We start from the raw sequence: 23955 nt of genomic DNA on the forward strand, positions 1-23955 counted from the left end.
AAACCCAAATGCTCCCCCAGCTCCCACAGGTTGTTATCTCCAGGCTTGCTACGCACCCAAATCCACTCTAATACCTGGCATTTCTATGAGGCTTTGCTTGCACCCAGAGTGCTCCTACATGGAGCTCATTAAAAGCTGCATCTAAAACAAAATGCTAAATGCAAGTGCTCGGCACATCCAGCCCGACTTGCTCCGTCAGCACAGCCTCAGCCTGCAGGACACACACAAGGTGACACATGCATCAAGCAAGGCACCCACCCGCCCTACAGCTCACTTTGCATGCCAAGAGGAAAAGGCTGTTTATATAAGATACAACTCCAGTACAGCAACTCTAGAACCTTTAACCACACCAAGTGCAGCACCCCGGAGCACGGCAGAGACCCGCTGGCCAGAGCTGTTTACCTCCTGTTTGCACTCACAGCCTGTGCCTAATTGCTGCTGGCTTGCATGGAAAAAAAATCAGCCACCTCCACCCTTCCAAATGGGATGCAAACACTTAAAATATGCCTCCAACCTCCCCACGTTTCACCACCCACACGGGAAGGCGTCTCGCAATCCTCGAGTCTAGAACGTGTCATTAACAGCACTTCTAAGAGCTTTTTAATTAAGTGCGAGTGGGTTGGAGAGAACCTCGACTTTCTTTAATAAGAAGCTTTTTATATATATATATAAAAAAAAAGAAGTTACTTTAATAGGAAGAGCGAGTATTTCTACAATCTTGTCTAGACAGCACGAGGTTATGGGAAATTCCCAACAGGGCTTAACGCTGCGTGAAGGGATGAAATCATTTTTGGGGTGCAGAAATGCTAACTGGGCAAAACATGCAGAGCTGAAACCCAGCATGAGAATTAAGATCCTTCTCATTGATGCTTTCTTAGGGCAAAAGCAACCAAGCTCAGGTGCAAGCCCCCCCCTGACTCCAGCAGCACAGGGATGTGCACACAAGTGCTCCCCAAAACCAGGCATCCTCTCACTGCCACCGTAACCCAGCTTACAGCATATGGGACCAGCTTTATCCCCCCGCATTTAACTTGACCTCTTCGGAAATGCAATCAAGAGGTTGGAGTCAGTAATGGGATCGAGAGGCTCCGCCAGGCGCTGGCTGCACTCCAGTCTGGGTCAGCACAAGCCCTGCACCAGCTTTGCATGCACCCTGCCCCTTTGGGCACACCATAGAGCAGCACACATCGGGCTCTCCATCGCAGGGCATTTACCAGCAGTGGGGCTGCATACACAGCTGTAAAGCCATTGGGAACTATGCTTCAAGCCCAGCTTGCTCGAGCCTATCTTTCATTATAAAATAAAATCGCTACAGTCTTTTACAGCAGAGCAATACAGCAATTGCAAAGCATAGCAATTTGGACCATTACTGTCGAATGCCATAGGACGCTCGTGGCACACTACCCATTAAAGCAGGGGGAGCCTGAAAGAACAGGCGTGGGCAGCAATGCTCCTTTCAGAGCTGTTCTGCGTTTGTTTAGATCAGTTACTGCCTGAAACTACTCCATGCACGGCTACAAATTCAAAGAAATCCACGCAACCTACGATAAATACCTAGAAAATACAAGCGGGTATTTGGTGGTAAAAGCCCTGATTTGGTGTTTCCGTGCCTAAGCAATGAGAGCAGCAATTGGGAGCACCTACAGCAGCAGCAGCAAGAGGAGATAAAACCACTTTTCAGGAAGGCAAGCACTGATCCCACTTAGGGTTGGTGCCCAGGACACCCCACCAGCACACAGAGATGCTCTCAGCCTTTTGCAGCAACATAAGACTGGCCCTAAAGATGCAAGATTTGGAGCATCAGCATGCAGGAGACACCCCAAAGCACAGCAGGGAGCAGGCAGGCACCTCACAGCACCCATTAGGCTTTACTGCACTCACACTGCACTGTCAGGTAGGCGGAGGCGGATGGTGAGCGGCCCAGGCTGTTGCTGGGGATACAGGTGTATTTTCCAGCATCTTCTGGCTTCACCCGGAAAATGATCAGCGTGCCATCAATCAGGATCCGTACCCTCAGCTTCAGGTCGCTGCGAGAGAAGAGAAAGGGGGCAAAAGCTACAGGAGGAGCCCGGAGGGAAGCAGTAAAATGAGTGTGGGATGCATTGCAAACTCACTTCTTGAAGTAGACGTTCTCTTCCTCCCAGTACCACAGGTAGGTGAGGTTCCCGGGGTATGCCTCGGCCTGGCAGGTGAACAGTGCATCCTGAGAGATGTTCACCGTGATGTTCTCCGGAGGGGAAACGATGAAGGGAGGTCCTGGGAGAGGAGAGCATCACCCCTATGGGACCAGGCTGGGGCCGGTCTCCATCATCCCCATAGGGACCAGGCTGGGGCCGCTCTCCTTGCAAACACATCCTCCTGCCCACGCCAGGACCCCCCCAGCTCCTCTCCCTGCCAGTAGCTGTTGACCTAATTAAAGTCTTATCTAATAAAGAGGAGCAGGAGGCCGGCCATATATCACCGCTATCTGACAAGGCGCTTTGTGACATTCTCAATCTTTCCTTGATTTCCAAACAAAACCAAGCTGCAATCAGGGCCCGGCTGCTAATCGGCACAGCTGCTTCATTGAGATGACAGCGTGGTCACCAGAGTGGCCCAATTAAATGGACTGCTGCCCTACAAACGGGATGCAGAGCCCTCCTGGCAATTCACATCAGCCCTGGTGTTTAGGACCCCAACCCAAACATCTCCCACTGCAATGCACAGGGGATGAGGTACATACTGGTGCTGCCCAGGATCCCAGCGCAACCCTACCCCTGCTCTCTTTGGAGCTGGCAGCCCCAGTATCATTTATACATCTGGGGTTTGGGCTTCATTTCCTCCTTTGTTTATTTATTGATGGCGTTCCTCATGGAAGGCTGTGGGCAGTGGGTAGCAATGTGCTGTGGCCAAGCTGTGCCACCAACCAACACTGGTCCTTGCTGTACCACGAGGACAGGGCTGGGATCTTCCCAGGGACAACTGAGCCCACATAATGAATGGGGACACATAGGGATGTCCCAGCTCCTAAAGGCTCCTGAGGGACCCCAAGGCCACTCACCTTGGACCAGCAGGCGCGTGGTGTGCACAGCCTCCCCTTGGATGCTGTATGCCCGGCAGGTGTAGGCACCTCTGTCCTCCCGACTGACAGAGAGCACCGTCAAGCTGCCATCACTCACCTATGGGCAACCAGAGGGGATCACAGAGTGTCTGGGGACCATGCAGAGCCCACCAGCAGGATGCCTGCTCCCCCCCTGCACCCCCAAAGCCAACAGGAGGGCAACGGATGGGATTTGAGGCCGCCAGTAGAAGTCGGCTGAGAAATGGGTTTCCCCGCTCTGCAAGACGCCGATATTAATAAACCAACACAGACATCTCTGCTCAACGCCAAGGGGGAAAAAATAATAATAATAAAAAAAAAAAAAGAAGCCTCGCAATGTATTCATCTCTCACAATGTATTCATCTCTTGCAGGAGTGATTGACGTGCAGCAGACTCTAAACTGCTCTGCTCCTGCCAAGCGTTTCCCAACAACAGTGCTGCACTCTGCAGAGAGCTCAGTGGCCATCCCAGTCTCATGGGCACTGCTCGGTGTCCCTGTGGGGCACGGGACCACAAGAAGCTCCCCATTTTCCCCCATGGCCTTGTTAATGGTCACAGTGCAACTATGGCCCCCAACCTCCTGCCCCCAGCACTGCCTGACAGCCCTGGCAGGGCTGAGACATGCAAAGGATGGATGGGGATTGTCACCCCCATAGGCTGCAGCATAACCCCTCCCGCGAGTGAGCGCTGCGCTCCCAGGCAGCCTCCCTCCCCGCCGCTCATTCTGCCTCATCCTTCTATTTCAATTAGTAACAAATGATTCCTAATTACTCTCATTAGTGCCTGCGCTGATTCCAATGCCTGATTTACCAATTATGGCTCGGATGGAATCTCTGCCCGGGAGAGGAGTGGGAGACTATGGGATGGGAAACAGGGCTGGGGGGAGCCCCCCCCCTGCACAATCCATTTGATTTCATCCCATTGCAGCCACCACATCCCCAGGTCCTGGCCCTCATCCCCTCCTGGGGGAAGGGTGCACAGCCCCCAGCAGCCCAGGAAGCACAACTCCCCCCCCCATTCCCACTGCTGGGAAGCAAGGAAATGTGCTGAGACAGCAAGACTGGCTCCAGCCACAGCGTGCACTACCATCCATCCCATCCCCACCGCAGGAGACACGCAGTGGGAACCCTCATGGCACCCACCTGGTACTTAGGGCCAGCAGCCAGCAGCTCGCCCTCTCGCAGCCAGGTGACGATGGGCTTGGGGTTGCCAAATGCCATGCAGGTCAGGGTGATGCTGCTGCCCTCCTTCGCCTCCACGTATTGCGGTGGTGTCTCTGTGAAGGTGGGGGGTGCTGGGGAGGAAGCAGAGCACTGTCACCTTCCCCATCCCACACATGACTGCTGTCATGCGGTAGCACAGAGACAGAGATGAGGACACCCTGTGAATCCTTTCTCCCCATAAAGGGGCAGGCAGCACCCAAAGGCTAACAGGGCTGGAGCTGCAAGGACAGCAATGTCACAGCGCTGTACAGAGGACCAGAATCCCTCTGAGTACACCCTATGGCACCCTCTCCTCTCTGGCATCTCCAGGGCACAGCACAGCTTTCCCCCTCCCTTCCCATCACACATTAACTCGCTATTGTCAAAACATAAGAAAACACCGCAGTGCAGATCGAAAGACTCCTCTCTGATTAAAGAGGCTGGCAGCATTACAGCCCGCCCCCAATTCCCAGCAAGTTGTTAAAGCCCACTTTCAAGGAAGACAGGCTGGTAATTTAATCTGCTTGGGGGGTTAAAAAAAAAGCCCCAAAAAGAAATACATAATATTTTGTTTCTCCCAAAATGACTTTTTATTTTCCCCAATGAAAATTAAGCATCCTAATGCACAGGGGGAAAGCCACAGCCCTGCCCCCGAAAGCAGCTCCTCAACCCTGCAGAATTACAGTCATTATTTTGTTATTAAGGCCATACAGAAAACACAAAGAGCAGCACAAGGATGGGGAAAGCACACAGGGTCACCTTGCCCTGTGGTGTGGTGGTAGTGCCCAGCAGCTCCCATTCATCCCAGTGCTCTCAGTGCTGGGAAATGGGCTCGCACCAGCAGGTGGTGACCAGCCAGTTCTGCAGGGCTGGGAGGTGATGCACAACCCAATGCCATTTCCCCAAGTGCTTTGCAGGGTCTGTGCACACTGTATGGTGCAGATGGAGCACACACCATCCTCCTCCTGCATCCCCACATGGCCAGAGCTCCACCAGCCATTGCACACGCCTTCCTCCCATCTCACCCTGCGCTCCTCCTCCTCCTCCCTCCCTCCTTATCCTTCCCAGCCTCTCCGAGCTCATTAGAGGACAGCAGCTCATCCTGCATCGCATCGATGCAAGGAGGCAGCAGGCAGGGACAGCCACCACACTCCATGCCCTGCTCCTGCTCGCTAATTGGGCTCAATTAGGCAGCTCTGCACCGTGCCACGGCCCTCCTGGAGGTGCCATAAGTGGCTCAAGGTCAGGCAGGAGCTGCAGCCCCTCCGCAGCACAGCACCCTGCATCCCAGGGCTAAAAATAAAGACAGCTCCTGACGTGCCAAACGGCAAATTGCTAATTAATTGAATGCGCGGCACTAATAAAGTGGAAAAGAGGGGAAAAAGAAGACAGTGGAGTCGATCTGAATTTCAAGAAAACAAAGATTTGGTTTTCTGATTTGTTTGTGAAGTGGAGATGCGGGCCCTGCCCTGTTTTCTTGATGCCTCGCCTTTAAACAGGCTTTGTGTAATTAAATGGTGTGATTGCTAATAAAAGTTTGTCCCCGTTGCGAGTGATGTTCCTGCCTGAAGTCAGTCTGGATGGCTTCTCTGTTGGTTTAAAGGTGCAGATAGGATCTAAGTCCAGCATCAAAGGGAACCCAGCCCAACCCCACAGCAAGTCTGCACCTTGCACGGCCACACCAGAGTTCTCCACCTTCCCCAGTCAAAGCATCATCCTGCAGAACAGCCTCAATGCATGGTGGTGATGGGGACCTGGCCCCTGCTCCTGGCATTGCTGCCCAGGCCATCTGCAGCTCCCCAGGTCTGGGCACTTGCCCCATTGCCCTCTGCCAAATGCCAGTGCCAGCAGCCTGTGTGCTTGGGCTCTGCCAGACCTGGAAGGTGGCTGTCCACCACTATCACCTATCAGATCTACAAAGCCATGCACAGAATCACACCCTGAAGCTCAGCCTGAAACACCAACCCTGGTGCTGCAAGGATGCACATGGAGAGGGGTGACAATAGACAGGGTCTGATTTTGACCCTACATCCCAGTGCAACAGCAACCCTGTCCTCTATCCCACCCCCATCCCATCACCATCTCTGTTCACTCATGCACAGCAAGCTCCCAGTACAGCTGTGCTCCCCAGGCATGCAACCTCCTGGCACATCCTATGCCACGGTGCCATGCTGAGACAGAACAGCAGCACTGGGTTGGACGCAGCACTGCACCCCAACATTGCACTGCTGCTTGGGACTCACCATTGACTGTCAGGTGCACCCAGCTGCCGTTGTGGAAGGTGTCGTACTGCTGGTCCAGCATCAGCACTTTGCACTCGTACCAGCCCTGGTCCTCGGAGCGCACCTGCTCAATGCGCAGGGACGCCTTGTCGTGCAGGCTGGCCCTGCCTGTGGGGAGAGCACAACCCATCAGCTTTATGACCCCAGACCCTCCCACCTCACTCTAATTGCCCACATCATGCTGAACCCCACCAATGCATCCTCACAGGAGACACCGCAGTCTCATGCATACCCGTGGTCCCCAAGGTGATGGTACATTGCGATGGGTCCACCCCCACTGTGCCACCAGCCCACAGAGCATCTCAGCCTTCAGATGCACCTCCAGCCACACGGGAAAGGTGACACAACAGTGTGCAGCCACATGGCTGTGCTGGAAATGCCACATATGCCTGGCCACCAGTGAAGGGAGATGTCCCCAGAGGGGACCAAACCACTGCTTCACTCCCCCGAGCTTCCCCAGCATCACAGCTGTTCTGGGGCGCAGCAGCAGCCGCTGCCACCACGTATCACCCTGAGTTTCTCTGCCTCGGTTGCTCCCGTCCCACGCAGCCCAGCTGGCTTCCTAGTGCTGCTGCTTAATTAAAACCAACTGGGTGGAAAGAAAGCGATGAGAGAGAGAGAGCGAGCGCACGCGGCTGCCGATAGAGGAGCAGATTGAGCGGAGCCTCACGCACCCCAGAGGAAACAGAGACCTCCTGTCCTCACCTGCATACCCCGGGTCGACATGGGGAGGGTAAAACCCAAACTTGATGAAGATGGGGATGGGGACTCCGAACTTGAACCACTCCACCACATAGGGAGGCGGCTGTCCCGTCAGAGGGTGGATGACGTCGCATCCCAGGATCACGCTCTCGCCAGCGCGAGCGGTCACAAACTCGGGTTCCTCCCTCGAGCCGAGGGCACCTGCAAGAGGATGAAGGTAGAATTGGAGGCTTTGGGATGGGGAACAAAGTAGCTCACCCTACTGCATACCACTGTGCTGGCAATAAGGCTGGATGGAGATGCCAACTGCCACCCCCAACGGTCCCACCACCCCAAAACTAGAAGCCAGGCAAGCTCAGTAAGCAGCACAGAGCACCCGCAGCCCTGGGATGTGGGCATCTGAATGGCCAAGTCCTCATCCTCAGTATCACCAAGAGCCCCAGGCTTCAAACCCAGCTGCAACCTGTGGCACCCAGTCCCTCACCCTGTCCGCAGCAATTAAAGCCTCTTTGCTCCCAGCAATGGTGCTGCTCCACCCTGGCTGCAGCCTGTTATCATCCTATGCTTTTCATCAGCACAAAGCTCAGCATCCTCAGTACGGCTTTCACAAAAGGAGACGAGCACCCAGGGCAGGGAGGTCCCCGTTCCCAAGTTATTGCTTGCCTTTCCCACACCGTGAGCCCTGCAGAACAGCAGCTCAATGCCTTTGTGGTGAGAAATCACCAGCACAACCAGCATGTGGGAAGAGAGCAGCTCCAGATGGGCTTCCAGAGCTCTCCACAATCCCCCAAAAAACAGCAGTACAGAAAGCACAGGTGGAAGGGGGGGCTGATGCAGCACAGGACTATGCAGCAGCTCCACACACCACCCATCCTGCAGCACTGCAGGCTGGGGATTCCCAAACCCACAGATGTGGGGTTTAGCCCTACCTATGAGCACATCACAGCAGGGACCCCTCGGTCCTACATGCAGCCGCCCATCCATGGCTGCTGCCCGCTCCCAGGTATATGATGCTCGGGGAGGGATGCTCATGGAGGGATGCTGGGGAGGGATGCTCGGGGAAGCACGTTCCCACTCCTCCGCGCTGCTCTTCGGGGCCGCTGATGATTGGCGGCGAGTGACATCACCGCTTCCCCGCCGCGAGAGCTGAGCATCACTGGCTATTTTTGGCTCTGGCACAAGCGCGCACCGGCGAGAGGCCCGCGCCGTGCATCCATCCATCCATCCATCCCTTCCTCCACCCGGCATCCCGGGGCTCTGACAGCCCCAACCCGCTCTGTGCCACAGAGCGAGGCAGCCCTCACCAAGCCAGACATCTCTGCTTCCTTCAGTGCTGGATTAGAGATGGGAATGGGGAGGGCTGTGCGCAGAAGGGAGGGTGAAAGCACCACAATGCATGCAAGAAAGCTTTACTGCATTGCACTGCTATCGAGGTTTCTGCATGGCCCCATAGGGGAAGGGAGGAGTGGGGCCACTGCCATCGCTTCGCACCACCCCAGTGGCACACTCACACCTCCCGGGCCCTGTTAGCTCTGCATTGCTGATGAGCCCAGGCGTTTGCACCCTGTCAGCAGCGACGGTGGCAGCTCTGCCCCCATGGTGAGGAGCTGCAAGGAGCCGGCTCAGCACCAAAAGCATGCCCACCACCTCACCAGCACCCCCAGCTCCCCACGCCAAGCCCTGGGTTTGCTCCTATACACGGGGCTGTGGCACAGGGATGGGTTTCAGGGCAATGCTGGGACGTGGCCAAGCTCCCAGCAGGAAGGGAGACAGCATTGGGAGCAGTGGGATTTCCCCCCGGCTGCCCGCAGCCCCCCTGTGCAGAGCAGGGACAGCAGCTGTCACGTGCAGCTCAAGAGCATCCAAGGACAACGCCGGCCCAGCCTCCCAGGCACAGGCTGCTGTCTCGCCCCAGCGGGTCCCCAGCACCCCACCAGGCACTGCATTGCCCATGACCTTCCAAGGGACACCCCTCCTGCTTACCAGCATGAACACAGTACAAAACCTCATCATCATTCCCTCACCAAACCTCGCTGCCCCCAGCTCCATCCCCCTGCTAGCATAGAGCCCCTTCCCCAGCACTCCTCCCATCCCAGGGGATGGGATGCTGGTTTTCAGCTCCCAGAAACCTAACAGAGCATGGATGGTGCTGCAAGGCAGAGCACTGCCATGCACCCCTATGCCAAGGGGATGGGCTCTGGGGGGACCTCCTGGTGCCACAACAGAAGTCATTTGCTCCTGGGCACTCATCAGTCCCCATAGGTGACCCCAGTGACTCCTAGTTCATGGACAGACCCAGCACTGACCCTCCACCCGCAGCCTCTGTGCCAGAATGCACACAGAGGAAAATAGGTCAGTGCTGCACCAGGGTCTCCTCTTCTGGCATATGACCACGTGCAGCAAAGCAGCCAATAGGCCACGTGGCCAGCGAGCCCCCAGCCAAACAGTCCCACCCAAGCAGCTTCCCCAGCACAGAGATGAAAGGATGGACACTCAGAAACCCCATCATGATCTTGTGTTCCCAGCTGCAAAGGGGAATGGGGACAGTGCCCAGCCCTGCACTCATTAGAAAGCACCAGGGCTGCCCCATCCCAACCTGCAAACCCAGCCCTGACTCTGCTACATGCAGGTTTCCCTTCCAGTCCCAGCTCCTGAAAGCATAACAATAATGGAGGCTGCAGCTTGCCATTAAAAGAAGCATTTCCCACCCTCACATTTGTGAAGAAATGCTTGAAAACAACCCGCAGACGCCAGAAGAAACAGAGCACAAATAGAAAGGGTATTTTTAAACAGGCTTGATTTTCCCAGCCAAGTTCAAGGGGGGGGTTTGAGACATAACCTGGGGCTTTGAGACCTGGGTCAAAGGAGAGAACCACTGCAGGGATGCAAACCCCAAATGCCCCCACGGCGCAATGAGCTGGGGATGCTCTGTGAAGAAAAACACACAATCAACAGGCTTCATCATCAGAGCAGATCCAGGAAAAATAAAGGCACGCAGCGTGCCAGGAGGCGAGAATACAGAATGTGGAGGTGGAGTGGAACACATCCCAGAGGGAGTGGGAAGGCTGCCATCTCGTAGGGCGATGCCATCGTGGGGCTCCCATTGAGGCTGGGACTACCCTTGTTCCTTGCTGGGATCCAGGAGGGAAGCAAGGATGCAGCAGCAACGAGGCTCGGCTCTAAAGATTGGGATGTCCCATGGGATGTGCTCACACAACACTTCCTATAAGGATGCTTTGCCTGAAGGAAGGAGACATCCTGCTGTGTTATAGGGAAAAGAACAGGGCACCATCCTGCTGTTCCTGTCCCCAGGCAGGAGCCCTTCCCCCAGCTGAACAGCAGCATCTGGTTTTCTTTCAGCATGATTCCTGTGTTTTAAACCCAATTTTCCAGATGGATGGACTGCGCTGCATGGAGGTCAAGCGACGCACCTCAAGGTCACGCACAGAGAGGCAGCGGTGGCAGCCCGGGATGAGCAGGTTTGCAGCAAGGTGGTAAGCTCAAACCCAACGCACAGGGACAAAGGACATCCCATGTGGCATCAATGCCATCCCCATGGGGGCACGCATTAAGTCTGACTGCTGCCCACGCACCGTGATGGTGATAGGAACAGTGGGACTGTGCTGTCAGCCACTGGTCTCCCCAACAAATGAAGGACGTTGGATTTTAGGGGGGTCACTATGGAACTCCTAATGCCACCTGCCCTCCTCTCCATACTAGAGCATCCCAACACCCAGAGCCATCTCATAGTGCTGAGCTGCAGCAGATGCTGGAGCAGAAACAGCCCCAGGGAGACCTGCTCTGCATCTGGCTCCTGCACAGCGCACGGTCCTCTCCATCCCGATGCCATCCCAGTCCTCCAGCTTAATATCAACTCCAGCACAAGCACTCTGTGTGCTGACAGCCGAGCCACCCGCCAGCAGATCCTGAATCATGCTGTTCCTGGCGCAGGCAGTCCTCCCACCAATGCCAGGAAGCAGGAGGAACAGAGTGATACGTGCAAGGCCAGCCGGGCACCCAGAGCACCAGGCTAAGGAGATATCTGCCATGGAGAAAGGAAGAGGGGATGCTTCCATCATCCCTGTGGGATGGGAGCGTGCCAAGTGCCGACAGCATGGCACAGAACACAGGGGGCTCACGCTGACCTGTCCTGCAGCAGCTCTGCAGAGGGATGGAGGCTCGCAGGGTCCTCCCATCATAGGAGAAGCTGCATCATCCAGTGCAACAGCAATGGAGGCAGAAAATCACCACCACACAAATCCAACGCCAAGCCGGGGAGCGCGGCACACACATCCATCCCTGTGCTTCTCATCCAACGGAGCACAGTCCTCCAGGAAAGGATTGAAATGGGACCAACCCGCTGCCCAACGCTGGTGCCAAACCATCCCCGTGCCAGAGATGCAGCACCCGAGCTCCAGCACCGCCACGGGAGGTGAGCATCCCCAGTGCCAACATCCTGGTGGTTCACCCAAAGCCAGGTCTAAAATCCCTCCGCACGCCGTGCTGTGCCATCCCTGCAATGCCACGCCAACAGGAGAGGGAGGAAAGCCCCAGCATCATCACAGCCCCCAAGGGAACACCAGGAGGCCGGGCCCCCCGACACCCACTGCCGCCGCACCCCAGCACTGTCACGTCTCCACTCTCCTCCCCCTCACCATAAGAGGGGATAACGCAGCCTCGCTGAGCGGATTACTGCCTGGAAAGCCCTGGGAGAGCCTCGCCAGGCCAGGGGGCTGCCCACAGCCAGCAGGGCTGTGAGGGGTTGTGGGTCAGCCCTGCGAGAGGAAGAGGAGGAGGAAGAGGCGGTGGCAGTGGGAGGGAGGCCGGCAAGGCAGGGAGGGCTGAAATCTGGTGCAGGATGAGATCTCAGCCCACGAGCATCATCAGACTGATAGCACAGCACTGGGTGCAGCAGCTCAGGATAGGCAGACCCTGCAGAAGAGCCCAGGGCCAGCAGGACACCGGCAAAGCCATGCAGCACTGCCACCAAGCACACGCTGACGGCTCCCTCCCCGCAGCCACATCGCCAACAAACGCCGTCCCCATCCACAGCCGAGTGATGCAGGGTGACAGCCACCCCCCCACGGGACTCCCTGCTTCTCGCCCATCCATTGCCGCACCCCCAGCACGGCTTCGGGCAGGGAACACCGCAATCATCCCCCAGCAAAGCCCCCTTCTCCGCATCGTCTCGTCCCCATGCCCACAATGCTGCATCCCCGCGGGGGCCGCACACCCCCCGCCCGCTGCGCCCACCCACACATTACTCACAGCGAGCTCATTCATCACGTCGGCTCCTCGCCGTACGCAGAGCAGCCAACCCCTGCAGCCCACTCACCCGTGCCAGCCCCGCCACCCCCTCCCCATTAGGGCAGCCTCATCCCATTAGGGACAGTCCCCTTCTGACCCCCCTCATTCTAGCTGCAGGGATGCCAACACCATGAGACAACCCCACAGCGGTGCCATAGTGAGCTCGGGGAGCTCCCACGTCCCCATAATTGGGTTTGGGGGCACCCAGGACCACCCTCCCCTCCCCCAACCAGCCTGGAGCTGCTGCTGCATCAGCAGACAAGCTCGCGGCTCACCTGCTCCCTGCAGGGCTGGCGGCTGAAGGCAGAGCGAGAAAAGCAGGGTGAGTCCCTGCTGCTGTCTCCTGCCTGACCTTGGACAACCCTGTGCCTCAGTTTACCCAGCGACGGAGAAGGAACCACAGGGGCTGCGGGGAGCAAACTGCCCCCCATAGCCTGCAGATGTGAACACTGACCTCACAGCGCAAGAAAAGCACCAAAGCCCTTTGCATTTCTCCTTACCCACCCCCCCCCTTCCTCCCCACCTTCCCCCGAGGCTACAGCCCTGCAGGGAAGGGCATTCCGCATTCGCTGAGTTGCAAGAGGGAAAAAAAAACAAGGGGTGCAAACCCAAAACCCCTATAGGACACATCCCCAGCAAGGGCTCGTCCCCATTAACTTCTCCTAAAGAGAATCCCAACGCCCGGAGCGGATCCGCAGCTGCACAACCCGCACCATTTGCAGCACCGCAACGTCCCGATGTGCAGCCGCTGCTTCACCGGGAGGTCACAGCATCGAATAAAGAGCAGAATAAAGAATAAAGCAATGAAGCCCAGCACGCTGCACAAACAACAGGAGATGCAAAAACCCACCCGGAACCGCAGCAAAGCCGCGTGCACCGCACCCCCACCCCGAGATGCAAAGCCCCGCATCAACCCTCGGTGCAAACAACCACCCACCCGGTACAACCCCCCCCATTTACACACGCACACACACCCAGCCGTGCTCACCTTGCACGCTCAGCCCGCGGGCTCCGAGCACACTTGCTACCAAAGCGGCCACATACCAAATCATAGTACTACCGGCACCCGGTGCGCAGCATCTTCCGCCCGCCGGGCGGCCCGGCCGGGTCGGGTCGGGTCTGTCCGGGCCGGGGCAGCTCTCCCCGTGCCGTTATGGGGTTGGCCGGCCCGGAGGAGCGGCTCAGGGCCGACCACCGGCCGCCACTTCGGCTGCGCCCATCTCGCACCTGCCTGAGCCGCTCGGCGCGGCGCGCAGCCTAGCCTGAGCCCTTTAGATGCTCGGTGCCGCCTCCGCTCTTCTCTCACTGGTCTCTATACGGCGGAGTGGGCGGTGATATGATGACGATACGGCCCGGGCTCGTTTCAAGGTGGGTTGGCGCGCACGGGGCCCCGCGCCGCAGTATCATGCGCAATGCCGGCACGGCACGACAAGGGGTCACCTCCGATCGCGGTCACCCCCAGGAACCGCCTGTCCCCAGGCTGGGCCCCCTCCCCGATCCCCATGTGCCGCCTGGCCCCGTGTAATGCCGCCTTACCATCCCCGTACAGCGCCATCTCCCCGTCCCCAAGCGGTGCCACATGTCCCCGAGCAATGTCACCTCCCCAGATGTGCCCAGATGTGCCCCCTGCTCTCTGCTCCCAGATGTGCCATCCCTCTGTCCCTCTGTGCCACTGGTCCATACACAGTGCTGCCTCTCTGTCCCTTCATGCACCACCTCCATCAATGTCACTGTCCCCATCCCCAGCTGTACCACCTGCCCCTGAGCAGTGCCACCTCCTTGTCCCACCTCTGTGTCCCTTCATGCACCACCTGCCCTCCAGCAATGTCACTTCTCCATCCCCAGATGTACCACCTATCTTTGAGCAATGCCCCTCATCCCCTGCTGTACTACCTGCCCTCAAGCACTGCCCACATGTGCCACCTTCCAGACCCATCTCAGTGCCACCCTGATGACCACCATCCATCCCTGACCCCCTGCTGATCAATGATGCTCAGTGATCAATGATGGCCCTGCTGCCATCTGCGACCCCCCTGCATGGCAGCAGCATCACCACCCACCCCCTGTTCCATGCCACTCTCACCTGTGTCACACACTTGCCACCATAGCACAGTGCCACTCACACACATCATCCCACCAATGCCACCCCTAGCACCAGCTGTGCCACTTGCTCACTACCACATCCCCCTGCCATCCTGTTCTGCCCATGTCAACACCCTACAGCAGCTCTGTGCCCCCTCCGTGGCACCCAGACTCAGCTCTGTGCCATTTCCTTGCACCCTGCCCACCTCTCCTCCCTGCACAGACCTTTGCTGATGCCAGATGGGCAAGCAGCCTGGCCGGCTCTCGAGGAGAAAAACGGGCCATTGCACTTGCCATGAGGTGACAGGCAGCCTGGGAGGGACAGGCTGGCACAGCCGTGATGCCCACGCCGACATAAGAGGGTCTGGAGAGGCTGGAGCAGCTGCCGGTCCCCCACCCCTTCTGCTCAACCCACCCATCTGCAGTGCCACCATCTATTTTGGTCATCGTGATGATCCGGATCTTCTCGATGGTTTCAGCTGGGGCGTCTCCATACATTCAAAGGAAAATAAACATAATGAAGGGCATTGATTATACATACACAACAGCCCAAGGCAGGAGGCACCCGGAGCCTGTGATCGATGGGGACGACCCAGCCCCACAGCTCTGCCATCCATCACAGAGCCAGGAATATGGCTTGGGTTGGAGCGTGGCTGCTGGTTCACACCCTTGTTTTTCCAGACTAATTTGCTAGTTTTATAAAATCCATTCCCCACTGTTTTCACACTTCTCTCCCTCTCTATTTATAGCCGGGTTTATTTACATGAGCAGGGCACTCCGTGTACTTTCCCATCAGTTGGCTGTGGCAGAGCTGACAGCAAGCAAGGAGCACCAGGACCCTCGGCTACAACCCTTCTGCACCTGGGGATGGGCCCATCCTCTAGTGCACAACTGGTGCCACCCCAATAGGGTCAGCACCTTCCCGTCTCAAGCTCTTCCATGCCACTGGCCTGGGGATGCCCATCATTCCCCAGCTCAGAAGGTCACAGAAATGGGGGGGGGGTGGGAAATGTCATTGCAGAGCAGAACCTGGTGTCACAGCCCTCTGCCCCATGAGAAGGAATGGAGAGCAAAGCACATCATGCAGGGCTGAGTCACTCAACAACTGCCCAGTGGTATGTTTACCAGTTGGCCTTACAAGAGGGATAACAACGTCATCGTGTTTGATTTGCTTTCTTTTCTGAGAGGTACAGACATTGCAAGTATATGCAATGACAACGCACGTGCCAAGAGACATTGGAATGCAGCTTTCCCCATGGCACCATGGGCAAGACCCCTTGGGCTTGGGATCGCTGGGGAAGGCTTGAGAATAGGCACAAAAAACTGGTAATGAGATACAAGATGAGGCTGGAAATGGAGCTGGGCAGCCCTGAGAGCAGTGAGGCTCTGGTTCAGCCTCTCACGTGGGGCAGTAAAAAGAATGGAACAAAGCTCTAGTGCTATGGCACAGTGAGGGCATGGGCTGCCAAAGAGAACCTGCTTGCTTTTCTCAATTAACCTGATGGGTCACAGAGAGGTTGACCTGCATCACAGCATCCCTAGAGAAGCACAACCTGCATGGACCTGGGCTGCTGCAGCCCCCGCCGAGCACACGTATGGGATTATTCACAGCCCCCAGCATTTGCATGATGGAGTCACGAGTCTCACAACATCTGATCTCCCGGGAGAGCTGCCTCCTGCACTTCAGGAGGCAACGGCCCACATTTGGAAAGTGGGACTCGGTGTCTCACAGCATCCCACATCGCCCAGCTGTCACCTCCTCCCCACCCTGGGAGGGGACCAGGAGAACGGAGCATACCCCAAAGAGAGGGACAGCTTTGGGGCAGAGGCAGCAGGAGCTGAAATGCTGAGCCAGCCTGCAGCATCACTGCCAGCACAGGGAGAATGCAGAGCCCTGTGATAGAGCAGGCAGCTCAGTGCTGGATTCTTGAACCCGGTGGCTCATTGCCGGCTTGTGACTCCAGCTGGCAAGCAAAGAGCAGCATCCTGCCATGCCTCCCCGGCCAAGATGTGGAGCAATCCACCTGTGGTATTTGAGAAAAGACACACTAACTTCTGCGGAGTGGGGTCAGCTGAGTCACGTTAACAACTTTTTCCTCCCGTTAGCAGGTCTCCAACGTAGCTGATGAGTAATCAGCCCACTAATAGACTCACTCACACAACACTCCCTGTATCAAGAGGCAGCAATTGCCTGCCTTGTCTGATTAACCTCAAAGAAGGATCTGGCTCCGGTAATGTGATACCCCATCCTTATCTCATCCAGCCCAAACACGGCTCTCTGCAGCCACACAGGAAAAGAGTGCCCACATTGAGAAAGGTTCAGGGTCCACATCCCATCACTATATGGGGAAAATCCCATAGCCATCATCACAGGACCTTGGCTGGGGCAGATGCAGCCCAGGTGGGATTGGAGACCCTGACCCACATCAGCCCCTCTGGGCGTACCTCAAGCGAGGGGTAGCAGGCACCCATTGCTGTCCCCTCCTGGCAGCAGCACAAATCCCTCTCCCACACAGCCCCAGCACCACCACCCACCCCATTACTCACTGGGCCTCTTGGCACTGGGAACACAGCCCCGCACAGGGAATTTGGGCACAGCACGTGCTCCTGGAGGCTGGGGACTTGTCATAAGCACTGTCATCACTGTGAGTAATGACACTGAGTCCTGGCCTCCCCCCAGCACATCCCCAAAAAGTATCGCTCCTTGGGGGCAGTGCAGCCCCATGGCAGCCTCCTCTGTACTGCAGGGAAACTGAGGCACGGGGCTTTGGAGCAGGAGGGAAGGGCTTGGTCACCTCCTGTGTGCCAGCACAGGGGACAGGTAACTCACCAAAGGTCAGGCAGTGGGGCTGGTTTAATGCCGAGTCCCAGCACTCCAACCTCTCACCCTGGCATCCTCCCCATCCCCTGCACATGCAGCTTGTCATCAGCAGTGACACACTCTGCTGACGTCCCCAAATCATGTGGTGGCAACAGCATCGCCGGTAATTGCTGGTGGCAGGAGTGCTCCCCCCTGTGCTGCTGCAGGCTGCAGCCCGGTATGCTGGGCTCCTGTAGCCAGGTCCCCTGGATCCCTGTATCACAGGGATGGGGACAAGCACATGCAGCCTCCCTGGCAGGGGAAGCACAGAGGTAGTGAAGGGGGCTGCAGCATGCTGGGGATTGGAAAGGGCTTTTGCTGCCAGAGAGAAGGGCTCTGTTGTAGCGTGCCAAGAAGCAGGGGAGTCTCAGAGCTGCCTTTGTTCGCAGGGGAGAAGGGGCTGAAGCTGCGCACATCCTCACTGTGCTGCTGCTCCTGAAAGTGGGTAGCACTAAACAGAGCCACTGCTGGGGGCTGAGTAGGACCAGAGTTTGTCCTCAGTATTATCTCAGTATCTCAGTCAGAGATAACACTTTATTTCCTGCAGCTATCCACCAAAGAGGGGCTCCCTGTCCCTCACTGGCTCAGTGGAGGCCATGGCCCTTCAACTGCTGCAGCCCAGCTACCATGGGGATGGGCTCAAGGAAACGTAGTTGTGCCCACTCCCCACACTGTCCCCTCCTTTCCATGCTCCCACCAGCAGCAGACTTGCTCCAGGCTCAGGGCATTACAGTGACAGCCTGAAACCAGAAGGGATGCAGAAGCTCGGGGTGATGACCAGATGACACTGCAGTGGCAAGGAGGAAATCTCCAACCAGAAACCAGGAATGCAGCTCTTTACCCACTGCACAACTTTGCATGTGCCCTTCTCCCTCTGGTTGATTTGCATGAGGACACAGAGCTGGGATCTTCTCAGTCCCTGGGATACGTGGACCCACTGCCATGTGAGCAGAAGCAGGGAAGCTAAAGGGATAAGGCAGCAACATGGGAGATGAATCTGTCAGCTCTCAGCTCCCCATCAGCATCGCTTCCCACAGCTGGGCTTGGCCCCGAATCCGCTCCCCCGCCACCAGGCAGCAATCAGCTCTGCATTCAGAGGCTGCTGGGGAGGATGATTAGGCAGCGAGTCACACCACTTTGGGACAAATGTGCAATCAGCCCAGGAGCACCAGCACCTTCCCAACAACTGAGGGGATGACCCAGAGCGGGACTTGTGGGGTGTGAGCGTGGGTTGAGCAGCTCTATAGCACCACACCCCATGTGCTGGCAGCCCCCAGCCCCAGAACAGCCCCAAGGATGCTGTGAGGTTCCAGGTGTGTTGTCCACCCGCTTATCACTGCATCATCATCCAGATCCATGAGCCACAGCTCTGGCTGGATGGTCAGAAACCTCCCACCTGAACTTAACCCTGAATGAACTGAGCATGGTCCTGGGAGAGGAGACAACAGAAATATGCCTCCAACCTTGGATTTTCCCCATTAGACAGCAGCAGGACAGCCCTAAGGGCCTGCACCATGGGACAATGTGCAGCAGATGGATGACCTTGTCCATTCCCCATCCCTGGATGCTGAGCAGAGGGAGATCCTCCCTTTAAGCTCTGCCACCCGAGATCCCGTAACCCCAATTCCCACAGACACAATCTCTCCCATAACAGCCTCCCTCTCCATCTCAAGGCTGGTGTGTCGCTGCTGCTGCATGCTGACATTTTTTTTGCCGGATGCCACTTATTTATAGCACGCCTGACCTTTTCCCAAGTTTACATCCTCCTTTCCCTTCCATCCTCCCACCAGCACCAAAAGCCACCCCCGCCTTTCTCCCAAACCCATTTACATGCAGCATCCCCCGAGGCCGAGCTTGGATGCTCACGTGCATCCCCATAAAGGAAACATCTAGGGGTGTCCATCACGCACGAGACCCACTTTCCTTCTGCAAGGAACAGTTTGGAGCTGAACCTCCCACCCAGATGATCAGGAATCTGCGCTGGGGGAGAACAGCAGGGGCCCTTTCCCCAGTCTCTGTGCTGAAAGCAGCAGCCCAGCTCTGTGTGGGTGGGATTTGCCAGCAAGCTGCAGGCTGGAAGGGCAGGGAGAGCTGGAACAGCTCCTGCACATCGATTGCATCCCAGCTTCAGGCTGCTTGGGGCTGCTGCAGGGAAATTTTCCCTTTCCACCCTCCCCCCCAGACAGCAAAACCTGGTTCCCACTGGGATCCCTATCACCTGCTCCCTATGTCCATACAGTCCCTTTGCTCTCATCACCCCAGGGCACACCACATTCTGGGGACACAGGAGCCAACCCTGGGATGCCATGGGGACCCCAGCAAATGCCCCAGGTCCTGACCCCATAGCAGCCAGCTGCCCACTGCTCCCACTGCCCTAATTACTTGTCTGGCACCCGGCACGGGGTCTTCCGACCCAATTACAATTGAACCCTCACTCCAGCCTGATCGATGCCATTGACTGAGGCATCAGAAAGACAAATCCGTGCTCCCAGCCCAGAAAGGCAGCAGGGATGGCCCTGGCACCCACCAGCACTGAGTGAGGGCTGTTGGGCTGCAGCAAGAAGAGCTAAAGCCTCATTGTCTTACCCTATACGGCCCCAAACTCAAAGGAATTTCCGCCCCAAAACTCCCATCCATTCGGCTCCAGCAGAGTAATTGAGTCAGAGCCCAAGAACAGGATCACTCACCAACCTTCAGCACATGTTACATGGATGGGGAATGGACAAGAGCTGCCCCTCTGTCCCCCACAGCCCCCAAGCAGATGATACACCCGCACAAGGAAATTACAAGGAATTTGCTGCCATCCCATCTAATCCACAGGGGAGACATCTGAATCCTACAAGGAGCATTTGGCCTCTGGGTTCGGAAGAGCTTAGAGGCATGCAGAGACATTAAAAACACACATGGGGATTAAGGCAGGAGCAGGGAAGGGAAAGCACAGCTGGAGAGCCAGGGTGGCTATGAGAGGTGGTTGGGGACCTGAGGTGTGGCAAGCAGGCTATGGGCAAGGCCTACATGCCACCCCCAGTGCCCCAAGGCAGAAAACATTGGGAACTCATGAGTTTCTGTGGATGGATGGGATTTGACCCAACAGAAATCAGATTCTGCAGGATTTGGGGGTAGTGATCTGATGCCTGAGGAGTCAGCAAGCAGCCACAGGCAGGTCACAAAGCCCATTCTCCATGGGGTCTGTGCTGGTGGGGTCTTGCAAGGATACACTTCGGAAGCATCCCTCATCATTTGGGATTTATTCTGATCATCTCTAATCCTCCGCCTTGATTGCTGAGGCTCCCGATCTCATTAGCCGGGCTATGCCGGGTAGTTATTTATGCTGGGGAGGAGTTGGTGTTTAAAATTGATATTAATCCCATCTCAATAATCTGATGGTTATTGATTTTTATTTTTAACCTGGCTTTGTATTAATGCGAGCCCAGGCAGCTCCCGACTCCAAAGCAGCCCCAGCCCTCCATCCCCTACAATACACCCCACAAATGGGTTCACACCTCCCTGGGCCTCCTCATGCTGTGAGCATCACCTCGATGCAGGGCTGTCAGCAGAGCTTTGAGAGCCTCCAACCCTCCGTTGTTCTCCTTCCAACCCGATAGGAGCATCTTTTTTAATTACAACAGAAAGAAGCCGCTTCCTTTCTCCGCGTTTAGGGACATCAGCTCTCACAATTGCCTGATTAAGAAGGAGCCATTAGCACCCCGTCAAAACAGCTTTTCAAAAACGAGCTTTGACAAAATTGTCACGGTTAGATGTATTGGGAGAGAGATGGAGCCGGCTCAGCCCGCCAGGCACGATTCTACATCATTTTGACAGCTCACATTAAGGCAACTTCAGGCACCTTTGGGAAATTACCTCGGTGCTGCACGGAGCTCAGCATCCACCCCTGCTACAAAGGCAGCAGTGGGATGCTCCCGTGCACACCACACCTCCTGCCTCGGTTTCCCAAAGCACCGAGTCCAATTGGCTGCAAGCACAGCACCGATATCCATTGCATCACCACAACCTGCCAGGGATTTCCTCCTGCTCCAAACCTTCTCCTTGTTCTGATTCATTTTCTCCCTGCAGCACAGGAACGTGCCACCTTTTTGCTGCTGTTAAGAGTTAATGGCTGCCTACCCGCCTCCTCTCTAGACCCTTGGCAAAAAGCAAAATGCCAACAACTTTGGGAACAGCTCGTGTTTAGCTTGGCAGGACGGCTATTGTTCCTGCATTGAAAATACATGTATCATCCTGAAATGTTGTGAGTGAAAGCAGATTGTTTCCCCCCAGTCCTGTTAAAGCAATGGCAAGCACCGTATTGCAGCTGGAGGAGCGTCAAGATGAGCTTCCCAAGGAGCAAGACAACAAGGCTTTGCAAACTGTTTGCATAGGGCAGGAGATTGACCCCACCACAGCATCCTCATGGTCATACTGGAGTAAAACCAGCCCTCCATCCCATCCCCATTGAGCACTGAGCCTGTAACCAGCAAGGTTCTGCTCTAGGTGGGGGGAAAGCTCTATGGAGCAGAACCGGAGCATCAAGAGCCAGAGCTGCCCTGGTTCCTGAAGCTCCTCATGGAGGATAAACACTAAACAAAGAACAGAAGCAGCGTGTCCCATTCAAAGGGAACACAACGATCAACCAGAGCGTGGATGGAGCTGGGAACAGCAGGAGGGTCTGCCCATAAGTGCCTGGGATAAATGGGAGAGGTGTGAGGTGGCCAGGCTGTATTTTTAGCTGCTGGTTTTATTTAAGAGCTGGTGGTTTAATAAGGAGGTGGCTTTAATTGGAGCTGGAGTCACTAAGGAAAACACAAGCAATGGGAGTAAATATATAAAAATAGTCGGGTTTCTAAAGGTTGTGTGATACCTTCCTAATTAAACGGAGCGCGTTTTAATTACAAATCAAAGTTGGTGCCATTTGAAGAAACAACCCACAGGCATTTTCCTTGATTTGAAGAGCAGCTGACGCCAACCTGGGAAAGCAGAGTTGCCAAGAAGATGGGTTGGGGGTCAGCTGTGATTAGTTCATTGACAATAGCACCAAAGCAGAGCCACAAAGACACCCCCTTCCAGCTGGCAACACAAGCAGAAGGACACGGAGAGCCCAGAAACCTGTTGGAGGTGCCACCTGCTGGTGCCATCCCATGGCCCTGCCTCCTGTTGGGTTTGAGAGAACTGAGATCTGGGTTGAAACCTGCCTGCAGCTCCTGGGGGCCTCACTCATAGAATATCTCAAGTTGAAAGGGATTCATAAGGATCACAGCACTCAACATGGCTCCTACCAGACATACCCACTACTGGAGACCCAAGGCAAGCTTGCTATCCCCAAGTTCAGCATTAAAGAGGCAGGTGGTACCCAAAAACACTGCTCCAAACAGGACAGGGACAGCCCAGAATCCAGAGAAGCACTCAAGTGTGGTAGAATAATATTACACTTACAGCCATCAAGACCTGTGCATCCTGACATACACCTCCATGCTTCTGGAGGCAACTACTGAGCAAAAAGCCGCTCCCGTCCAGGAGAGACCCAAACACTTCCCAGCCCTGCAGCTCCTACCTGAGGCCGCAGCCATCACACAGGCTGCCTGACACCTCCCCAAGCCACCTTCCCAGCAATTACCTTCAGGAAAAGTTAATAAGGAACGTCTTTGTCTGGAAGGCACTCATTAAAAAAAATAGAATTGGCATGAAGAACGATGTATATTGCACAACAAAATGTGTTGCGTTTTAATATGTTTTTATAACCCAAACAAATTTGTTTCTCACACTCCCAGGCTGGAAAAAGGAGCCGTCCTACAGTTTAAGATTGCAGTTTGCAATCAGCTCCGCCAGAGAATCTGTTGCAAAGCTGTCGCAGCAAATAAGAGCCGTTTCCCTGCTGTGCTGCAGCTCCGTCGGTGCTGGGCATGGATCTGCATGGCCACCACATCCCCAGCACTGCAGGGAAGGAGCAGGGCTCTGCTGTGCTGGGAGCATGGGCCAAAGGAAGCAGCCATGCAGCAGCAGCCGCATGCACCTGTGTCACCTCCAGCTGGCAAGGACACGGCAGCCTTGCACAGAGCTCTGTCACTGTCCTGTGCCCTTGCCTGCATTTGCTCTGTGTCCTCCATCAGCATTTGCATTCAGCTCTCACCACCTGGACCTGACCCCTCTCATCAGCAAAATATCAGGGTGTTGGGATTTTTTTTTTTTGCAGGGGAATAGAAAGCACAGCCCTGTTTCTTGCAACACCTGCAGAAATGCAAAGGTGTTCAGCATGCAAACATCCCCTGGTGAGGACACAGGAGCTGTAGCAATGCCTGGCCAATAAAACCCAATGAAATCATCCCTATAGGCACCATGCTCATAGCAGCAGGGCCATGGGGAGCAGCAGGAGCTCATCACACTCCGTGCTTGGAGAATGGCTGATTCACGCTTTTATTCCCAGGCATCCCTTGCAGGAGCCTGGG

At 55.9% G+C, this 23955-nt stretch overlaps 1 protein-coding gene across 6 annotated transcripts in view; it reads right to left on the minus strand.

Moving 5' to 3' along the window:
* The window catches only part of IGSF9B (immunoglobulin superfamily member 9B), a 40003-nt gene extending 26146 nt beyond the window's left edge, over positions 1 to 13857 (minus strand). For 3 of the 6 annotated variants that reach the window (XR_004309567.1, XM_015884194.2, XM_015884193.2), the window contains exons 1-7: positions 13562 to 13857; positions 7270 to 7467; positions 6526 to 6672; positions 4223 to 4374; positions 3041 to 3158; positions 2115 to 2256; positions 1882 to 2027 (exon numbers count right to left, since the gene is read on the minus strand). Coding sequence is in view for 5 of the 6 variants with exons in the window: in XM_015884194.2 (XP_015739680.1) it covers positions 1882 to 2027; positions 2115 to 2256; positions 3041 to 3158; positions 4223 to 4374; positions 6526 to 6672; positions 7270 to 7467; positions 13562 to 13625 (967 nt within the window). In the remaining variant the exon portion in view is untranslated. The remainder of the gene's footprint in view (positions 1 to 1881; positions 2028 to 2114; positions 2257 to 3040; positions 3159 to 4222; positions 4375 to 6525; positions 6673 to 7269; positions 7468 to 13561) is intronic. The other 3 variants (XM_015884192.2, XM_015884190.2, XM_015884191.2) reach the window with 2 other exon arrangements.
* Positions 13858 to 23955: the final 10098 nt, after the last annotated feature.

Source organism: Coturnix japonica, chromosome 24 (genome assembly GCF_001577835.2).
Source record: "Coturnix japonica isolate 7356 chromosome 24, Coturnix japonica 2.1, whole genome shotgun sequence".
Lineage (NCBI taxonomy): Eukaryota > Metazoa > Chordata > Aves > Galliformes > Phasianidae > Coturnix > Coturnix japonica.